At 45.8% G+C, this 17,437-nt stretch overlaps 1 protein-coding gene across 4 annotated transcripts; it reads right to left on the bottom strand.

Annotated features, from left to right (window-relative positions):
• Positions 1–732: 732 nt before the first annotated feature.
• Positions 733–15,983, bottom strand: SERTAD4 (SERTA domain containing 4). 4 transcript variants are annotated; one of them, XM_079329758.1, is made up of 5 exons: positions 8,165–10,096; positions 7,670–7,936; positions 7,111–7,315; positions 6,574–6,689; positions 733–3,631 (listed from the first exon to the last, which is right to left on the bottom strand). In XM_079329758.1, the coding sequence occupies exons 3-5, from the start codon at positions 7,298–7,300 to the stop codon at positions 2,876–2,878; spliced, it is 1,062 nt and encodes a 353-aa protein (XP_079185884.1). In that variant the 5' UTR covers positions 7,301–7,315; positions 7,670–7,936; positions 8,165–10,096; the 3' UTR covers positions 733–2,875. The 4 variants fall into 4 exon arrangements, with proteins under 4 accessions (XP_079185884.1, XP_079185886.1, XP_079185885.1 ...); XM_079329760.1 differs by lacking the exons at positions 7,670–7,936; positions 8,165–10,096 and adding an exon at positions 15,967–15,983; XM_079329759.1 differs by having other exon boundaries at positions 7,111–7,311; positions 7,667–10,097.
• Between the last annotated feature and the right edge of the window lie 1,454 nt (positions 15,984–17,437).

Genomic DNA, 17,437 nt, shown 5'->3' with positions numbered 1-17,437 from the left:
GTTTCCAGCTCCCTTTTCTAACATGGAATGCCTCTGTCTCTTGTGAAGCCAGCAGGATAGCACAGCAAACTCCTGAGTCCAATACATCTACTTTCAGTATTTGCTATTATTTTGTGAGGCAAGATCCATAGAAAGGCATAAACCCCACTCACCCACAGGCCAGCTTTTGTTAGATGGCATTTCCTGCCTTACACACCCCAATGACAACAAGACTGTCCAGAGCTGTAACGGGTTAATGTCCAGATGTCTCTGGAACTAAAGAAACCATGAGAGAGGCCAGAGCAGAGAAAGATCTGCTGATCCCTCACTTCAGCCTGTGCAAATTCACCTGAGAAGCCTCTGCCACAGGTTATGTGTGCAGGCTTGTTCTGGAAGACCAAGGAGCCCTTTAGGGTCAAAAAGCTTTCAGCCCCCCCAAAAGTGTTAGCTGATCTGTGGTTTGGGCAGCATTTGGCCAGGTGTTTTCCTTGGCTGTTTGTGCAAGTCTACAGAGAATCTGTTGCTTCTCAGTGCACCTTCAGACTGTCCTAAATGCTCCTGAAACCCTGGCAAGGCTGAGCTCCCTCACAAACCCAGCCTGAAGTGCACAGTCAGCTGCTGTGTGATCTCTTGAGCTGGGAGCAGTTTGATTAAAAGGCATTTTCTTTGGTGAGGGAGGGGAACATGGGGGAAAGGACCCAGTAGCCATTGGAGATGTAAAATTAAAATGAATTTTGGTCATTTTAATAAATATATATCAAGGAAATTTCACTTTACTACAACAACACATTAGTATACAAGCATCTAATATTTAAGCTTAAAACATCAAGCGTTTATCAAATATTGGAAAAGAGCAGACATTACTAGACTATCTGGATATAACACAAGAAAAATCAGGTTTTTAAAAAAATTGGTCCTTGTGGACAAATGTCTAAATGATGATCCTACTCATACACTGTATGAATGAGATCTATATTTAATATTATTATTATTATTAATAAAAAAGCTTCTGTCTTGGAGAAATCAGGTGGAACTTGTACTTTCTTTATTTGTCATTTTTCTCAATGATAACCCTTACAAACTTATCAGTTTAAACTCACCTGACTTCATAAAGGTTATCACTGATTTATATCCTGCTGTGTTTGTGGTCACCTTGGCTGGGGGGGGAGGTTTTTGCTGTGACCACTGGGATTTCTGACAAAGACCATACAGTTTGCAAATGTATTTTGCTACCCAAAATAACCATGGCCCAGGACTCCTCCAGCTGAACCCATGAAACCCAAAGCAGGAGGTCTCAGACCCAAAAACCTGTCTGACTCCAGTGCCAAGCCTGGGGCTGTGTCCCCTTGGGGACATGCCCTGCACCGAGCTGGCTGCTACCCCAGCACAGAGGGGATTTTTACCCTTTGGGCAAGGAACAAGCAGAGATGACACTTGAGTGCAAGATGCTGTGGGAACAGGCAGCTATTTATGAGTCAGCTGTGGCCTGGATGTGGCTATTTCGCTGAGCACATCCCGCCAGTTGTTATGGGGACTGTGGGAACTAATTAATTTGGTGGATCTAAGACTCACTCTTGGTCCAACCCCAACTAATGTCTTCTGGGCATTTTACACAGCACACTTTTGCAATCAATCTACCTAGGGATGACTAAACTCTGTCCTCAGCCACTGAAATCTCCAAAATGTTCTTTTTTAAAATTAAACCCCTTACATTCATTCAGATAAAACTGTGTTTATCGCCACATTATTAATTAACATTGTGCTTTTTGCCTTCTTGTCTTTTTTCAAATCAACGGCAAAAGTCATAGAAAACTCCCGCATGCTTTTGCAATCTAAAAGAGAGAAATTATGTGAAACAAAATAAAGTATAAAACATGCCACTGGGTCATGAACTTCATTATACGAAGAAGGAAAAAAAAGAGCCCCAGCAACAGACAGTTGCCATAGAAACACTCAAGCATCGAATGCTTGTTTACAAGAGACATCTCTCTATTGTTTCTTAAATCCCTTCCTAAGGATGGCAAATCAAAAAGCAATTGAGCATCAAAAAGGAAGAACAGAGATGTTTGAATAGGAAGTTGAACTCAGTACTTCAAAGGTTAAAGGTTTCTAATAATATTGATCCACCCTGTGGGTTTCTTTTTTAATCTCTATTTAGGTTAAATCCCTGCTGTATCAGATTCATACTTAATTTTCACACTGGCAAAAATTAAGACAAAAAGTAAGGCACCAAAAAAAAACCTGCCCTGTGTAACAACAAACCTCACTAGTTATTACAGCCGAGGTGAAAACATGCAAGTACTTGAGCTGCATGTTTGATTCTGATTAAGATTCCACAAACAGGTTATTTCTTTATGCTATGTCCTATTTTGTCAGTTGAACAAGACGCTGAATACAGGAATTCAAGAGTATCACTACAAAACGTAAGGATGGTTATTCCCAATCCATGAAGACAGTCCTTTGTCAGAACGAATACTGAGTTACAAGGAGCATCTCATCCTTGCTGGTAGCATCGATTTGTTTACCAGACTTCTAATTCCTTGGTAAACATAATGGAGGTTCTTCTTAATTAATGGCAGACTTCTTGGGGGCGGGGATATGTAAAACGATATGTTTTCCCCATCTGGCTGATTGGCATTTTCAGCAACGAAAGCTCCACCATGGCTGCACAGACTACAGTGCTCAGCAGCAATGCAACTGTGTTCTTTCTGAAGCCTCCACACTTATAAATAGCCGCCGGTGCAGAGACACTTTACGCAATCTGCTCTCCACTCTACGCGTCATGTTTGTGGCATGATTGTACCATTCGTAGAAAACTATAAAAAATCCGTTCAAAATAAAAATTTGACAGAGAAGGAACATGCTGTGCATGCTTCTACAAAGCAAGAAAGATGCCTCATATTTTACTTCCTTTGTTGCAGCAGATTTTATTACTTGGTAAAGATTCCTTTTTCCTTAAGGATTTTTTCCAAGATTCACTTATGTTGCTCTTGTCGTTACATCCAGTCTCAAAATAGTCATAAAATTTGCCTTTACATTCAAGAGCATGGGTGCCTCTTACAGGTTCACAGTTTAGGGCGATGCTCTCTCTCTCAGGTTCATTACCTCCTTTCTCCTCATTAAATTTTGCCTTTTCCTGATTACTGTGAGACCTGCCATTAGTGATGAATATTTCATTAGCAGGTATCTGGTCATCACTTCTGTAAGAAGGTGCGCTGCCAACTTCATAATCCACCTGCTGGGAACAGCTTGGCAAAGAAATGGGAGGGGAGGAGGAGGAGGAAGAGGAGGAGGAAGAAGAGGAATTACTTTCTGTACTAGCATTAACAGAGTAGGGTAGATTTAAATAGTGACTGCCACATTCTTGATAGAAGCAGCACATGTGGAGCTTCTCGTACTCCTCCTTGGCCATCCGAAGGCGTTTTCTGTATGGACAGTCCTGAGGCACAAACCACTCCTGTGGGGAGGCGCCTCCGAAGGAGCAGGTGGAGAAGCACCAGTTGTTCTGCATGATGATCTCTCCATGGATTCTCTTCATGAGATTGTTGATGAGGACGGATCTCCGCAGGTAGACCTCAGGATCATCAATGAATTTCAGCTTTTCCAAAGACATGTAGAGAATATGGGCCCGCTCCTCAAACACGGAGATTGTCTAAAAATGCAAAAAAGCACAAGATATGGAACTGAAGGCAACCGGTTTTGCTCCAGACAATGAGAAAGGAAATTAAGCAAAGTATTCCCTCTGTGTCACTACTTTTCAGTTCTTTTTCTGAGACATATAAAACTGGCCTTTTTGTCATTTTGCATATCAATGTACCTGGGGACCTGCTTTTTTTTGGCCACAGCATTCCCCCATGCTTAGGGGGTAAGCAGTTGAGCTTAGGAGGTAAGTAGCTGAGCATTACACCACAGAGGCAATTGCAGGGCATAAATCCAAGGTGGGAGAGTGAAATCCAGATGCACACATCTGGCTCTTTAATTACATTTGGGATTAGAACATAAAATTGTTGTGCAGTTTTGCTCCAGTGATAGCTAGGGGGGCCTTTTGTTGCAAATGGACCCAATTCCATCATCCCCTGTGGGGTTTCTAGAAAGCTCTGAAGCCAAGCAAGGGTCCCTCCTGCAGCGCCAAGGTTTGCAAGAGGCAGCCAGCAGCAAGTGCTGGAACATTTCATCTGCTGCCAGTGGAAGAGGCCCTCCAGCGAGGAGGAGGTCTCCATTTGCCAGGCTCTAACACTGCTCTTGTGCACAGAAGTGCACGCAGGGAGGGAGGCAGGGAGAAACCCATCTCAAAGCATCCCAGCATCTGGAGAGCAGCTGTTGGCCTGTGTACTACGCCCTGTGCTCTGCAGGACCGGTGGGAACGCAGAGAGGCAGGGATAAGGTCAGGAAACAGAGAGGATAGAGATTTGCAGAAATCCTGGCTCTATGCCCATAGATTTGTTCTCCCTTCCACGGTCCTTCCAGGACTCCCTTTCTCAGCACTGGCAGCATGAGCAGGTTACTGCCCCTGGGAGGCCCTGAATTCTGCACTGTAATCACCACCCTGGGAATTAAAATAAGAGAGGGGGCAATGCATGCTACTACTGTAAGCACCATTAACTAATTTTCATTTTTAGTAAGAATTTGGTTTGTGGAGGAGGAGAACAGCACAGCACAAAGAGAGACTGCTCTAAATCCCCCCATCTGTGTCTTGATCATTCTTCCCTTTCCCACATGGTTACAGCATTTTTGCAGAGTGGAAGTCGTAGCTATGAGGACTGAAAGAGCTTAAAGCACAGCTGCTTTTCACATCCATTCAGCGCTCCTCAGCCCTCTAGCTCTTTCCACAGCCTGGTCATGTCTGTGAGGCTTAGAAGCAGCACAGTGCCTCATAAAAACAAAAATTGGCCATAATTTCATACGAGTTCACAGCTGAAGCTCTTTGTTAGAGAGAGTAATTTTCTATAATAAATGACTCATTTTAAATTACATTAAGCCTATAGGTTCCTTTGCGTCCTTTGTACCTGCTGCAGCAACAGTCAGGGAAACCATAAAAGCCTGGAGCAAACCATTACTGGCCCAATCCCAGCCTTGAACTGGGATTCTCCTGGAGGGACACCAGTAGGAACAAGTTGTCAAAGGCTTTCTTTTACATCTTTGCCAGCAGCCCTCTGGAGAGAGGCTCCAGGCCCTACCATCATACCCTCTGTGGGACAAGTAATCTCAGAACATAACTCTCTACTGGGTGGCAGAGGTATAAACATGTAAGACATCCAAGGAAAGCTGGTGGGCATCTTCCCTCTGCCAGAGCTCAGTGCTGCAAAACAGAAAATGTACTTGGGCTCAATGGCAGAAATTGGTGACCCAGGGTTTCTGACATGTTACATCTCTGCAAAACAGCACAAAACAGTGGCTGCATCTAGCTTACCAATACCATTACAGCTGCTTTTTACTGCTGCTAAAAAAGACTAAATAACCATTCCTCCTCCCCCTCTTTGTAAGGAAACTAATCACTGATACAAAAATGTAACAATCTTGTAAAAAAACACAACGTGGCTGAAAATTGAGAGTGAAGTGACATGTGTGAGACACTCACTAACCAGAGCACATTTTTCAACACCCTTGGTGCTGTTTATTCACTGCTCTGGCAGCAGACCAGACATCTTCTGAAATTAACAGCAAGACAATTTTTCACCTTCCTGGTCCAGGTACTTATTTCCAGACAACTCTATTCGTAGCTGAAAATTCCTTCAGCTACTCTAATGTCCTTGGGAACTGAGCTGAGCATTAATGCTTGCTTCTCCTCCACAGAAATCCCTCTCCTATGCCAAGAGAACATGGGTAGCACTGGACCTCCATGGGCCAGGTAAGATTCAACAAGGCAAGCACAGTGTCTCAAGGCATGAGTTATCCTTATGCACTTTATCCCAGGCATTCAGTTCCATGCAGAACTGAGCCCTTAATGAAGAGGAGCATAAAACCTCACCAAAAAAGTCAGATTTCAATTTAAGTATTCACTGGCCTGGGAAACATTTGCTCTAATCTCTCCCCTGACAACTTTCATTAAAAAAAAAATCTTGCATTTGTTAATCTGTTCTTTAGGAGTTATTAGCTTTTTAATATACATGATTAAATACTAAAGGAACTTGTACTTGCTTTCCAAGTAATTTTTTTTTTTTTTTTTTTAGAGGATCTGCAACCAGTGTGGGGTATATGGAACATCTTACTATTTCCCCCCCTGGAAAAAAAAAGTTTTAGATGAGTGGGAAACCTTATACTTATGTTCTTCCCTTCTGTTGTTAAAATGCTGCTACAGAGCTGTTTCTGTAAGCATGACATGAACTAGCTAAGAACAAAATAATCTGAAAAAACCCCTTATTCTCAGCATTTCCATTTGCAGTTGTTAAAAATGCAGAAACGCCTTTGCTTCTTTTGCAACTGATGACAATACAACAATAAATGTGAAGAAGTGACAACTGTTTGTTTCTGAGCAAACAGCTGGATCATTCTCCTAATTTCAGCAGAGTATTTCAGCCTTCTGGAAATGGGTCAATCGAGTGTTACAAAGCATCTGAGACTCAGAGTAAAAAGAATGACTATTAGAAAACATACTTTATGTGTACAGCTGTTGAGTGGCGGATGAAAATCCTCTTCTTCCACATATTTCCTTTTAAAGTATGTGATCTTGGATGTTGTTACAGGATTTGAAATTCCCCTGTAATGTGATCCTGTGGGTAATAAATCAGATATGACAAATGACATGCGGTTTGCCGGAGGTTCTCCAAACAAAATACTTTTCATTTCCCTTCGCGCTACAGGAGAACGCCGCCGCATATTTTCGCATCAGAACCAGAATTTTCGCATCTGATCGCGGGGATGAGAAACAACCCCTCTCCTGACTAGCGCACTCCCCGGGGGCCGGTGCGAGCGGGGCTGCTGTGAACCGGGGCCGGTGTGAGCCCGACCGGTGCGAGCGGGGCTGCTGTGAACCGGGGTCGGTGTGAGCGGGGCCGCCGCAGGCGCTCCGCCGGTACCGAGCGCGGCCCCGCGCACCTGCGGCCCCGCCGAGCCCCCCGCCCTCCCTGCACAGCCCCGGTGCCCGGAGGCCGCGCGGTTCCCAACACCGGATCGGATCGGAGCGGTGCCTACCTGCGGCGGGGGGCCCGGGCGGGGTCGGGGCCGGGGCCGGAGCCGGGGCCGGGGTCGGGGTCGGCGGGGCGGCGGGGCCGGGGCGGCCGCAGCAGGGCGGCTCCCAGAGGGCGCGGTAGGCGGCGAGGTCGGCGGCTCCCTCGGCGGCGATGGGGCGGCCCAGCCGCTGCATGGGCAGCACCAGGGTCATCGCGGGCGCCGGCACCTGGAAGCGAAGCAGCGCGGTGAGCGCCCGCCGCCCTCACCTGCCCCCCGCCCCGCCGCGTTCCGCCCCCCGCGGCCCCCGGCAGCCGGAGCTCTGCGCACACGGATATTGAAAACATACGCGTATCGATCTCGCAGACACACACGTTCGGGGTTCCCACCCCCCGCCCCCTTCTTATGGCAGGAGAAAGAGCGGAGCCCTCTCCCACAAAGGGCGCGGGGTCCCCGGCAGCGGGAGTTGGGGCGCGCTCCCCCCCGGCTCCACTCCCGCCGCCCCCGGCCCCGCTCCCGCCGCCCCCGGCCCCGCTCCCGCTCCCCCCGCCGCCCCTTCCCGGCCCCGGCGGCGCTCACACACCGGCACGGATCCGCTCACTGCCTTCCCATTGCCTCCCGGCGGCGGTGGCACGGCGCGCTCGGCACCGGCGGGGTGCGAGTCTGCCTGTCTGGGTGCGTGTGTCTGCGGTGCGTGTGTGTGAGAGAGAGCGCGCCCAGCAGTCCGGGAACGCGTTCCTTTCTTCTTTCTTCCCTCCCAAACGACACAGACAGCGGAGACTTAGGTAGTTGTTTCCACTAGCCCCGATCGGACTGAACTGGATCTGCCTCCAGTCAAAACACTGCGAGACTAAGACAGAAAATTGGCTCCGGTTTCACGCCGTGAGTTGCGATCCCACCGGAGCCAAGCACAACATCGGCGGAGCGGGCGGAATATTAAGCAGGAGCGGGGACTCCGGGGCCAGCGCCGGGCTGCGAGCTGCCTCCTGCCGCGCCAGCGGGCGGGAGGGGAGGGGAGCAGGGGGGGAAGGCGGCAAACTTTCTGCGAGGGGCGAGGGATGAGTTCATAGTCACCTACTTCTTGGCAGATGAGCGCGGAACAATGCGCCCAGACACGGCCCGGCCCCTCCCTCTCCTTCCTCCTCCTCTCTCTAAGAAAGCGGGATGCAGTTTCCCCTCGGCGCAGCCCTCCCGGAGGAAGGCGACGGCCCGAGCAGGCGGCGGGAAGGAGGGGCTGCAGGTGGGCAGGTGGAATTTCAGCAATTGTTTGTGTTAGCAGCTGAGCGCACTCGAACAAGAGGAAAAAATAAACCGCAGCAGAAGAGGGAGGAAAAATAAATCGTTCACATCTGCCAGTTGTTTTCTTAAATCCTAGCACAAGGCTGCTACTTTATTGAGAAACGGCTTCCAGCGGGCGCTGTTTGTGCCTGGGGTGCCTGCGTGCACGGACCTGCCCTGCCTCCTCACCAGGGCAGAAACGGGAGCTGAAGGCACAAGCAGCAGAGGTCCCCGAGCAGTTTGCCTCAGTAAAGGTCACCAGCCTCTCTGCAATCGGACTGACAGGTGCCTAAACCTCTTCCTCAGAGCCAATTTGCTGCTAATGCACTGCATATAGTCCTCAGTCATTTTTCTTGCCATCTTGCGTTTCTTGGACCAAAAACCAGCACAGGGAGTGGCAAGCCACTGGACTTGTTCATTGAAAGTTATCCCTGACATAGGCAATACATATTATTTATTCCCCACACCTTTTCTTAGCAGCTGAGTACCAACACATGGATGGAGTGGTCAAAACAAGTGAGTCAGTCTAACAGCAGGGCCAAGAAGTGACCCAAGAACCAGCTAAAAAGTCATATATTTTGCATCTGAAAAGATTACACCGTCATTAGAAAGCAGCAATGGACTCCTGTCATTAATCCAGATGGAGGAATCATTCACAGGAGCACATCAATCTTCTCACATTGGCAAAATGTCAACACTCAGTGTTTGTCCTGAGAGAATAAAGATTAGAAGAAACTCATTGCTGCTTCTAGAAGTGAGGATTCCTTTGCTCACAATGAGTTCAGCATCTCTTTGTGAATTTACTTTTTTCTAATGAGAATCGGAGATTTCAAGTCTGCATCTTTTTCTTACCATATTTCATCACAAATAGGTCTTTCTAAGCTCAAGCAGAAACATGCAGGAAGGAAGGAAGGAAGTGTTGGGATGCCTTCTGCAGAGTGCTGCTAATTTATCTTGAAAAACTGAGTTGTCTGGACAGCCAAGAAGTAAATGAACTGCTTCTGCTATTTACAACATGCAAAATTAATAGAAGCAGGCCAGTTCACTTCCATAAACAGCTACTGCCCGTGCACATTCTCCATGTTTCCAAACTGTACAAAACCAAGGCATAAATAATAGAGCTTCCCTGGGAGAGAAAAACCCCAATCACCAGAAAACCAAAGCTCCAAACAAAGCTTGTAGGTCTCAGCACATGTTACAAAGATTTAGACGTGGCTCTCAGCTACAAAACAAGTCCTATTTTGTGGCAGAGGAGTTACTTCATCACAGAGAAGCTGAGAACCAGGCTTTTAAAAGGGCTCATGTCTCTGGGTGCACTATTTGTTCCCCTTGGATGTTCAGAAGAGCTGATTTCCAGCTGCTGCAGAGGAGTGGGAGGAGAGCTGCAGGCACCCAGCACCTGGGGAAAGTCAGTCTCCCTGAAGGTAGAGCTGGACACAGCAGAGCTGGAAGCCAGTGTTTACTGAGGAAGCACCACCAGCCCCAGCTCTGCAAACAGGACCTCTGGCACTGCTCCCGAAGAGCCAGCCCACTGCTTTTCCCCGTTAAGGGTGGCAAAATCCATTCCTGAGTATCTTGCCAGAAGTCACACAGCAAATCAGTGTCAGCTCCAGAAATAGAACCAGATCTCATCGTCCTCCAGTCGTAAGCCCAACCCATTTATATTGCATTATCTTATGCAATGGAGGGATTTCATCCAAAATCCCGTTGGTTTCAATGACTCTTTGCAGAACAGCACACACATTGTTACATTTCCATTAGCGCCTCTGGAAATAAAGGATGAAAGATGTACATTTGAGCATGCAATACATTTACTATACAAAATTACAGCAAAAGGTTGACACTTAAGGGCTGGATTCAATTTTGAAAAATCCATTTGGGAGCCTTGTGTGGGCTTCAGTGGCATGGAAGCCAGGCACAGTTCTTTATTGAACCCAGCCCTCCATCCTTAGGCTACCACAATTTTTCCATTTTGTCAGCCAAATGCATTCAGTGTGAGGACACCCCGAGGCATCTATAGCAGCCTGAAGGTTAAAATGTCAAACTTTTTCCGTGTTCAGTTTCACACAGTAAGACGACTATACATTGCCACGCTACTCCATTTGCTGGGGTTTTCACTCCCTATTCCTCCAGAGCCATTATGATGTTAATGAGAGAACTGTAATGATGCCATTCACATTACAAAAAGCCTGATGCGATGTCAGAGAAAGGGGCTTTTTATATAGTTCCAGAATGCCTCCAAAAACCCAAACTTAAATATAAAATGCCCATGACTATAAAGCTGCAAGTCTCACTGAGACCAATAACAACAAGGGGATAGCCTTAAGATGGCTATTCCTTGTTTATCCCTGGGTTTGTACCCAAGTACTGCAGCAGGTTCAGTCTCCATCACATAGTGCAGAGCATTTCCATTGCATTACAACATGGCTTGAGGAAAGAATAGCATTTCTTAGCTGTGCTATACCACTGTTAACATCTGGATTGCAGTGCTTAGAAAACAAAATTGCCATTGTTTTGGTGGCTGTTACCTTTCTGGCGTTTCAGGAAATTTACACTGCAGAAGCAATAAGGAATCCCACTGCATACAGGCTGTGCAGACCCATGTCTAAGGAAGCAATGACAGCTGGTGAGAGGAAGGGGAAAGGCACAAACACATACCCAGACTGATGTACCTCCCTTAAAAACAAAAAATCCGACTGTATCGCTTGTAAACTAGTCCAGGCTAACCTTGTTGCAAACTATCTGCTCTTTATAGTTGATGCAACAAAGTTTGGTGTTGCCAACTTAGCTGAGGCAGGGCATCCTGTGAACAAGAGCGTCATGGAAAAGGGCATAAAGGCTCCCCTGGGAGCAGCAGATAAAAGCATGAGGACGCCAGCATCACTGGCAAAGAGAGCAGAGCCATGCTGTACAGACAATGGTGGGGTGATGACAGCTATGGCAGAACTGTGACAACCTCACATGGGAAAATAAAAGAGTAGATGGAGGCAAAAAAGGAGGACAGGCAGAAGGTGGCTTGGCTCTGACCACAGCAGTGGACAGGGAAGAGGATGTTGGGAGCTTGTGTTTAAACAGAACAAACTGGCTGATATGTCACAGGTTCAAGGAGGAGGAAGTTAGAAACTGAGATGGGAGATAACGAGGGCCCTGATTAAAATGTTTATTGTTTGGATAGACATGCATGGAGTTGTAGTAATGTTATGAATGAAGCAGTGGAAATGCAGGGGTCACCTAATTGCAGCACACTGGGGCAGCCCAGTGACAGGAAATGAAAGCAAAGGATCAAAGACAATTCCTGCACTCAGGGTTTTGGAGGCAAGCTGAGCAGCAAGACTACAAGAAGTGGAAAATCCTCTAGAATTTGCCATGATGGATTTAAATAGAAAACTGGACAGCCCATGGCTGGGAACAGACAGGGAGACTTCTTCCTTCTCTTACTGATATAATATAGCTGAGGAGAGCTGCATCATGCCAGTGCAGAGCAGTCCTGGTCTGTGGTGAGGGAGTGTCATCCAGCCAGAGTCATCAGGAGCAGCAGGGGGAAGAGGGGAATGAGGACAGGTGCAGTGAGATGGTCTGGGCCTGAGGCAAGGATGAATTTCTGTTTCTTCAGCTGCACCTCTACCAGAAATGTATAAAACACCATCTAACACAGGATCCAAGGGAGAAATGAAAGGGTTAAGGCTGGATGAAATTACTAGACTGGTAGAATAACAGGTCTGTGTGCCAGTAGGGTCAATTCAGCTTTTCATCCTTTGGAGGTATAGATAAACTATAGACCTGCCAAGTCTAGTGTTTTTCCCTGTATTTCTTGGCCCTTACTTCAGGGAATTTCAAGGAATCCACTGGGTTTTTTTCTTTTGCCTTTTTTTTTTTTTTTTTTTCCCTTCTCTTCTTTTTCTAGAGCTGGACTTACTGTTTGGTGGAAAAGGAATTAACTTGAAACCAGAAATTGATTTCAGTGTCAAGACACAGCCCTTTCATGGAAGTTTTTCAAAGGTATCTTCACTTAACTTCTACCCTAATTTCAATTATTCAACTCCAAACACTTAAGTGTCTCTTTCTCCAGACAGCATTCAAAGCAAATATTTCTCTAACTTTTCTAATTCCCACATGCTAATTTTTTTTTCTTTACATAATTTTCAGTTGAATTGTTTCCAGAAAGACTTTATGGAGTTACTCTGGACTGGTATGTCAGAGACCCCTGGGTATCAGTGAAAAAAAAAGATTTAAAAGAAATTGTTCTTTTGGATTCTTAACACTTGTGCTTTCTCCTGCTTTTGGTTTCTATGAGGCGGAACAAGAGAAAGTTTCTGTTCTGGTAGAAAAGATGTTTCCTCTCTTATTTCTTTGTAGGAATGTTACCTATCAGAAATCTTGGTAGCCAGTATGCAATGAACTCTTAAATGCTGGTTCTAACAGTTAAAGTTTTGCTCAGAATTTATGCAAATATATGAAAATGAAAGCAAAATTGCAATTTATTTTGCCACAGGGCTCTGGCAGATATGAGAAAAGGTGCCATCATATTAACTGCAGCCATCTCCCTAAGGCTGCTTTGCCTGCCTGGTCTGGGAGAACAATAAAGCCCCATGGTATTCATTTCAGTAAGCATAAATATTTTTTCCAGTGTTCTTAGCCAGAATGTCTCATATGCTCTCTGCCTCCACCCCGCTGGTGGCTGCGTGGCCTCGCCCGACATAAAAAACTCCATCCAGGATCCGCTGGGCTCAGTGGGGGTTTAGTTTTCAAAACGCTTCAGCATCCTGAGGGCAAAAGGTGCCCCTCTTGCTGCTAACTGTGACCGGCAGCATTTCTGATTAGTTAACCTTTGTCAGGGGTTTTAACACTGAATAGGTGCTCCCAGTGTTATTATTGGGACTGAAGCAGAGAGAAAAAGGAGTGCCGGTAGCCAGGCGGGGCTGAGAAAAAGCAAAGCCCTGCTGTTACATAAGGAGACTTCCCAAATCACCAGGCAGCTCTCATCACTTGCTCTGGAAGAGAGGTACCAATTAAAAACGCTTCCCCACTCAACTCTCGCTCCGGTGCGCAGCACATGCGTGTCACTGGCACCGTAAATGAGATGGTTTATGGAGTTAATTATATCGCATTCTTCACTTTTTGTCTGCTGAGGAAAGTAAACAAAACAAACACAAAAGTGTTTTGGAACAAAGAGCGGGTTGTCTCCCACTTTGCTGTGTGCTACTTTCCACGAAGAATGAGAGCTATTGTTATTCTTTTACAAGTTTCCTTCTAAGGGAAATAAACACCAAAGGTAGGATTCCAAGGAAATGACTCACAAATATTGGCAACAGGCTCTGAAAATTGGATCCAGTCTTCGCAAAAGCCTTTAGCAGAATACTAAACCCTCTTATTGCAAAATAAACTTTTCCCAGATGAGCTCCACATCAGCTCTGCGAGTGAGTGTGAGTATGTGTGAGTGTGTGTTAGCACTCGGAGACAGGAACAGAACCTATTTCTCACAGCTCCCCTTTTTCCCTCTGGGGCACTGCTGCTGATGCCATTTTTAGCTGGGAATCTTTAATAACCGACTGAGTCACGCTGGGGAGAGGCAGGAGAGGGATGTGCCTCACCTTGCCGAGCAGCAGGCTGCCCGCGGGCCGGCCCCACCCGGAGACCCCCGGCAGAGAGGGCCGGGCACTCCATCTCCGACAAGAGCTACAAGAACTGGCAGGAACACTTATCCTACAGCTATAAAAATGAAGAGCAGAGCAGGGAAAGGATTTTTTTTTTCCCCCAATCCCCTGACATCGAATCGAATTCAGCAGGGCAAGATCAGCCTCTAATAATCTGTTTTCAGTCACCGAGTTGGCCTTTCAGATGCGCAGAAGGTAACCATGCACCGTGACTCATATTTTATTTCTTAATCAGGAATCCCAGGAACCAGGAATGCAGACACTGAAAAATCAGACAGCTGAGCAAAATCAGTGCGGCAGGATTACCATCTGCAAACAGAACAATCTACTTTGCATATTTATTTCTCAGCTGTTTAAAATTTTGAATCATAAATGCGTATTCTGTATCGCTTGTAATGCACACAGACTAAATCGCTCGTGCTTGCTCATATTGGTTTGGGGGGTTTGTTTGTTTGTTTTGTTTTTGATGATTTAAATCTGGTTAGACAAGAGCAACAGAAATTGCAAACCTTACACAGAATTCCTTTGTTGCTTGGTTCTACTTAGACAAGCCTGTTAAATGAAAGAAGCTGGTCCCCTCATTCATTTCCTTTGCAAATTCCTATTTAACCACTCCAAATCGAGATGAAACAAACAGTGATGCTGGTCCAGAGTCAGATTTTTTTTTTTTTTTTTTTTTTTTAGAAAGTCCCTTTACAGCGTGCCTGAAAGCAACTGGCAGCCAAGTACCTACTTAAAGACTCTAAAGGTTGCATTAGTGGAAGTTATGCGTCTGATTCAAGGCATTGCCAGGTAGTTTCTAAAGCCTGCAATTCACTGTGTCCAACAGAAACAGCTTCCAACAGGACCTCTGAGCAAGGAACGATGTTTATATAGACTGTCTGAGACATTTGAATTGTGCTGAACTCCAGCCATCGCTCAACCAGTTATAACCAGCTGTCAGGGCTGGGAAGGAAACCAGGATAAACCAGTGTGGTGTCGCCTTCCTGAATCTGCTGGCAGGGTGGCACAGCAGGCTGGGAGGTAGGAGCTGCTCAGACCCCACCTCACTGCACTGTTAGGGGGTGAATGTTAATATTCATCATTGCAAGGCTGCTCATTTTCGTGACAGAAAGGAGGGATCAACTGGAAAGGCAATGCAGAGGGATAAAGCCAAGCACATGATAGAAAACATGATCCACAAGTCAAAAATCACTGTAATCATCTTGGCTACCCCCTTTCTCAGCCTTTTGTTGTGCTCAGCTTTTTCCACTTTCCGGAATCCTCCTGAAGCAGCCAGAGCAGCCACAGCCACAAGAGGCCGGCCAGGATCCAATCCTGCTCAGGCACCACTGCTTCTACCCCTCTGGGTTCAAAAATATCCCTGATTGTCTGCCTGGACTGAGGCATCTGCAGGGACCACCTTCCAGGAATGACTCTCACATTTTTGTAAAGATTAGGCACAATAAGTTTAGTTGCAGGATAAAAGTCTCCCAGCCACAACAACGTGGCAAAACTGCAGTGAGGAGTTGGAAAGGAAAGAGAATGGAGAGAGCCCACCTTGCTATGGGACATGGGGAGTTGATTTAAAAGCATTTTAAAATGTTTTCATTCCATAGGAAACACTTGCAATGCCCATAAAACACTTTAGAAAAAGAGAAAAGTCTAAGTAATGAAAAGATTATAAACTTATGATACCAGTGCTGTTGATTATGCATTTTTTATGCACAATGTAGCTCTTGAGGCAACCAGGCAGCACACATGACCTGTAATCAGCAGGAGCTGCTTTTGGCAGGGATGGAATAGTCATTCACCCCTGTGCTCTGGTGACATCTCAGAGAAAGGTTTTCTGGGGTAGCCTCACGAGCTACAGTGCGAAGAGACAATATAAAATTTTGATGCAGAATTTCATATTTGACTGAATTTATTTTTCCTTAGAATTTCAGCATTCAGGTCGATTCTTACTTACATGACTTTGCCTATTCTTTTCTCAGTCCTCCTTGCCAGTATCCCTGTTTTCAGACTTTAACTTTTACAACCTGTAAGAGAAGAAAAAAAGAATCAATTTAATCAAAATACAACAGGCTTCTTTTTTATGTTTCAATTTATACTGCAGACCCAAAAATACTAAGTTTTTTGAAAAATCAATCATTTTAAATTCAGTTTTGATTTAAAGTCCAATCTATTGATTTAATTGCTAAGGGAAAAGTAATCTCTAAATATTTATATTATATGAAATAATTATGCAACCACTGTCCTTGGACGGATAATATTCTGCTAAGATCTGCATTCAATTATTTAGCTGGTGCTACAGAAAGTGATTATTCCTTTTACTTGAGCAGTAGCTTAAAAAAACTCGAAGTTGTTCTGAGAATTAATTTTCAATTAGAGAACTGTTTTGAGGCATGTGTCCTCATGGAGGCTGGGAATCTGATTTCTCTGATCCACACCAGTGGTTCTTCCTCCAGCACTCGCAGTTGGTTTCTGTTAACACTTCATTTTTCAGGAGTGCTTTCACTGCCATTGCCAGGGTCTGTTTGTAAGGACAGTGCAGCCCAAGGGGGATGACACTCCCAGGGCCCAGGAAGGGCCAGGTGCCCTGGCAGAGTCTCCAGTGCATGCTGTGGCCAGGAAGGGCAGCTCCAGGTGTGCGTGGGGAAGGGGAGCACATGGCTGTGCTCCAGCTCCCTGCAGGAGACTCCCCCTGCTCTGCACGGGTGAAAGGGGCACAGGAAACCAAGTGCTGGGCCCTGAACTGATGATGAGAATTTACTTTCCTCTGTCCCAGACCTGGGTAGTCTCCAGTGTCCAGAAAGGAAGACAGTGTTGTGTGTGGGAGGGACAGCATTTTCAGAGCAGGATCTGGTGCAATGGCAATTCCCAAAGCTGTTCCTGCTTGCCTGCTCCAAAACCTCCTCACAACTCCTGCACAGCTGTGTCAACCCTCTTGTTTATCCACATGGTGTGTCCTGGATTATGTCTAAGCTCCAGGGACTGGGAGATGCCTAAGCTAAGTCCTGTGAAGTATTCTCACTGCTATGAGTAATGGCTAGGGACAGACAATTACTTTGGTTTAAACAAACCTGTACAGCAATAGTTATGGTTTCAGTGAAATGCACTCCTCTCCAAATTTAAGAAAAAACCCAAAAAACCCCTAGGGAATAAAAAGAAAATATGGAGAGGTAGTTCTGTATTCCTCTATATTTTTAAGGTTTATACAGTATATTGATACTCACTTCAGTGTCCATATCCAAATTCACCTACATCTTCAGCAGCAACAGCAGACACTGTATATCCAGTCCTTCTCAAGCATGCACTCAGGAACAGAACAGTGATTCTTTTTTTTTTTTTTTTTGCTAAAAGGAGAGAGATTTTTAAACTTCAATTCAGTTCACCCATCAAACCACCAAGAAAAACTGAATAATGATCAGCTTCAGTTC

Source organism: Erithacus rubecula (assembly GCF_903797595.1).
Source record: "Erithacus rubecula genome assembly, chromosome: 2".
NCBI classification, from domain to species: domain Eukaryota; kingdom Metazoa; phylum Chordata; class Aves; order Passeriformes; family Muscicapidae; genus Erithacus; species Erithacus rubecula.
The sequence above is the reverse complement of the archived record's forward strand: the minus strand, read 5'-3'. Positions and strand labels throughout refer to the sequence as shown.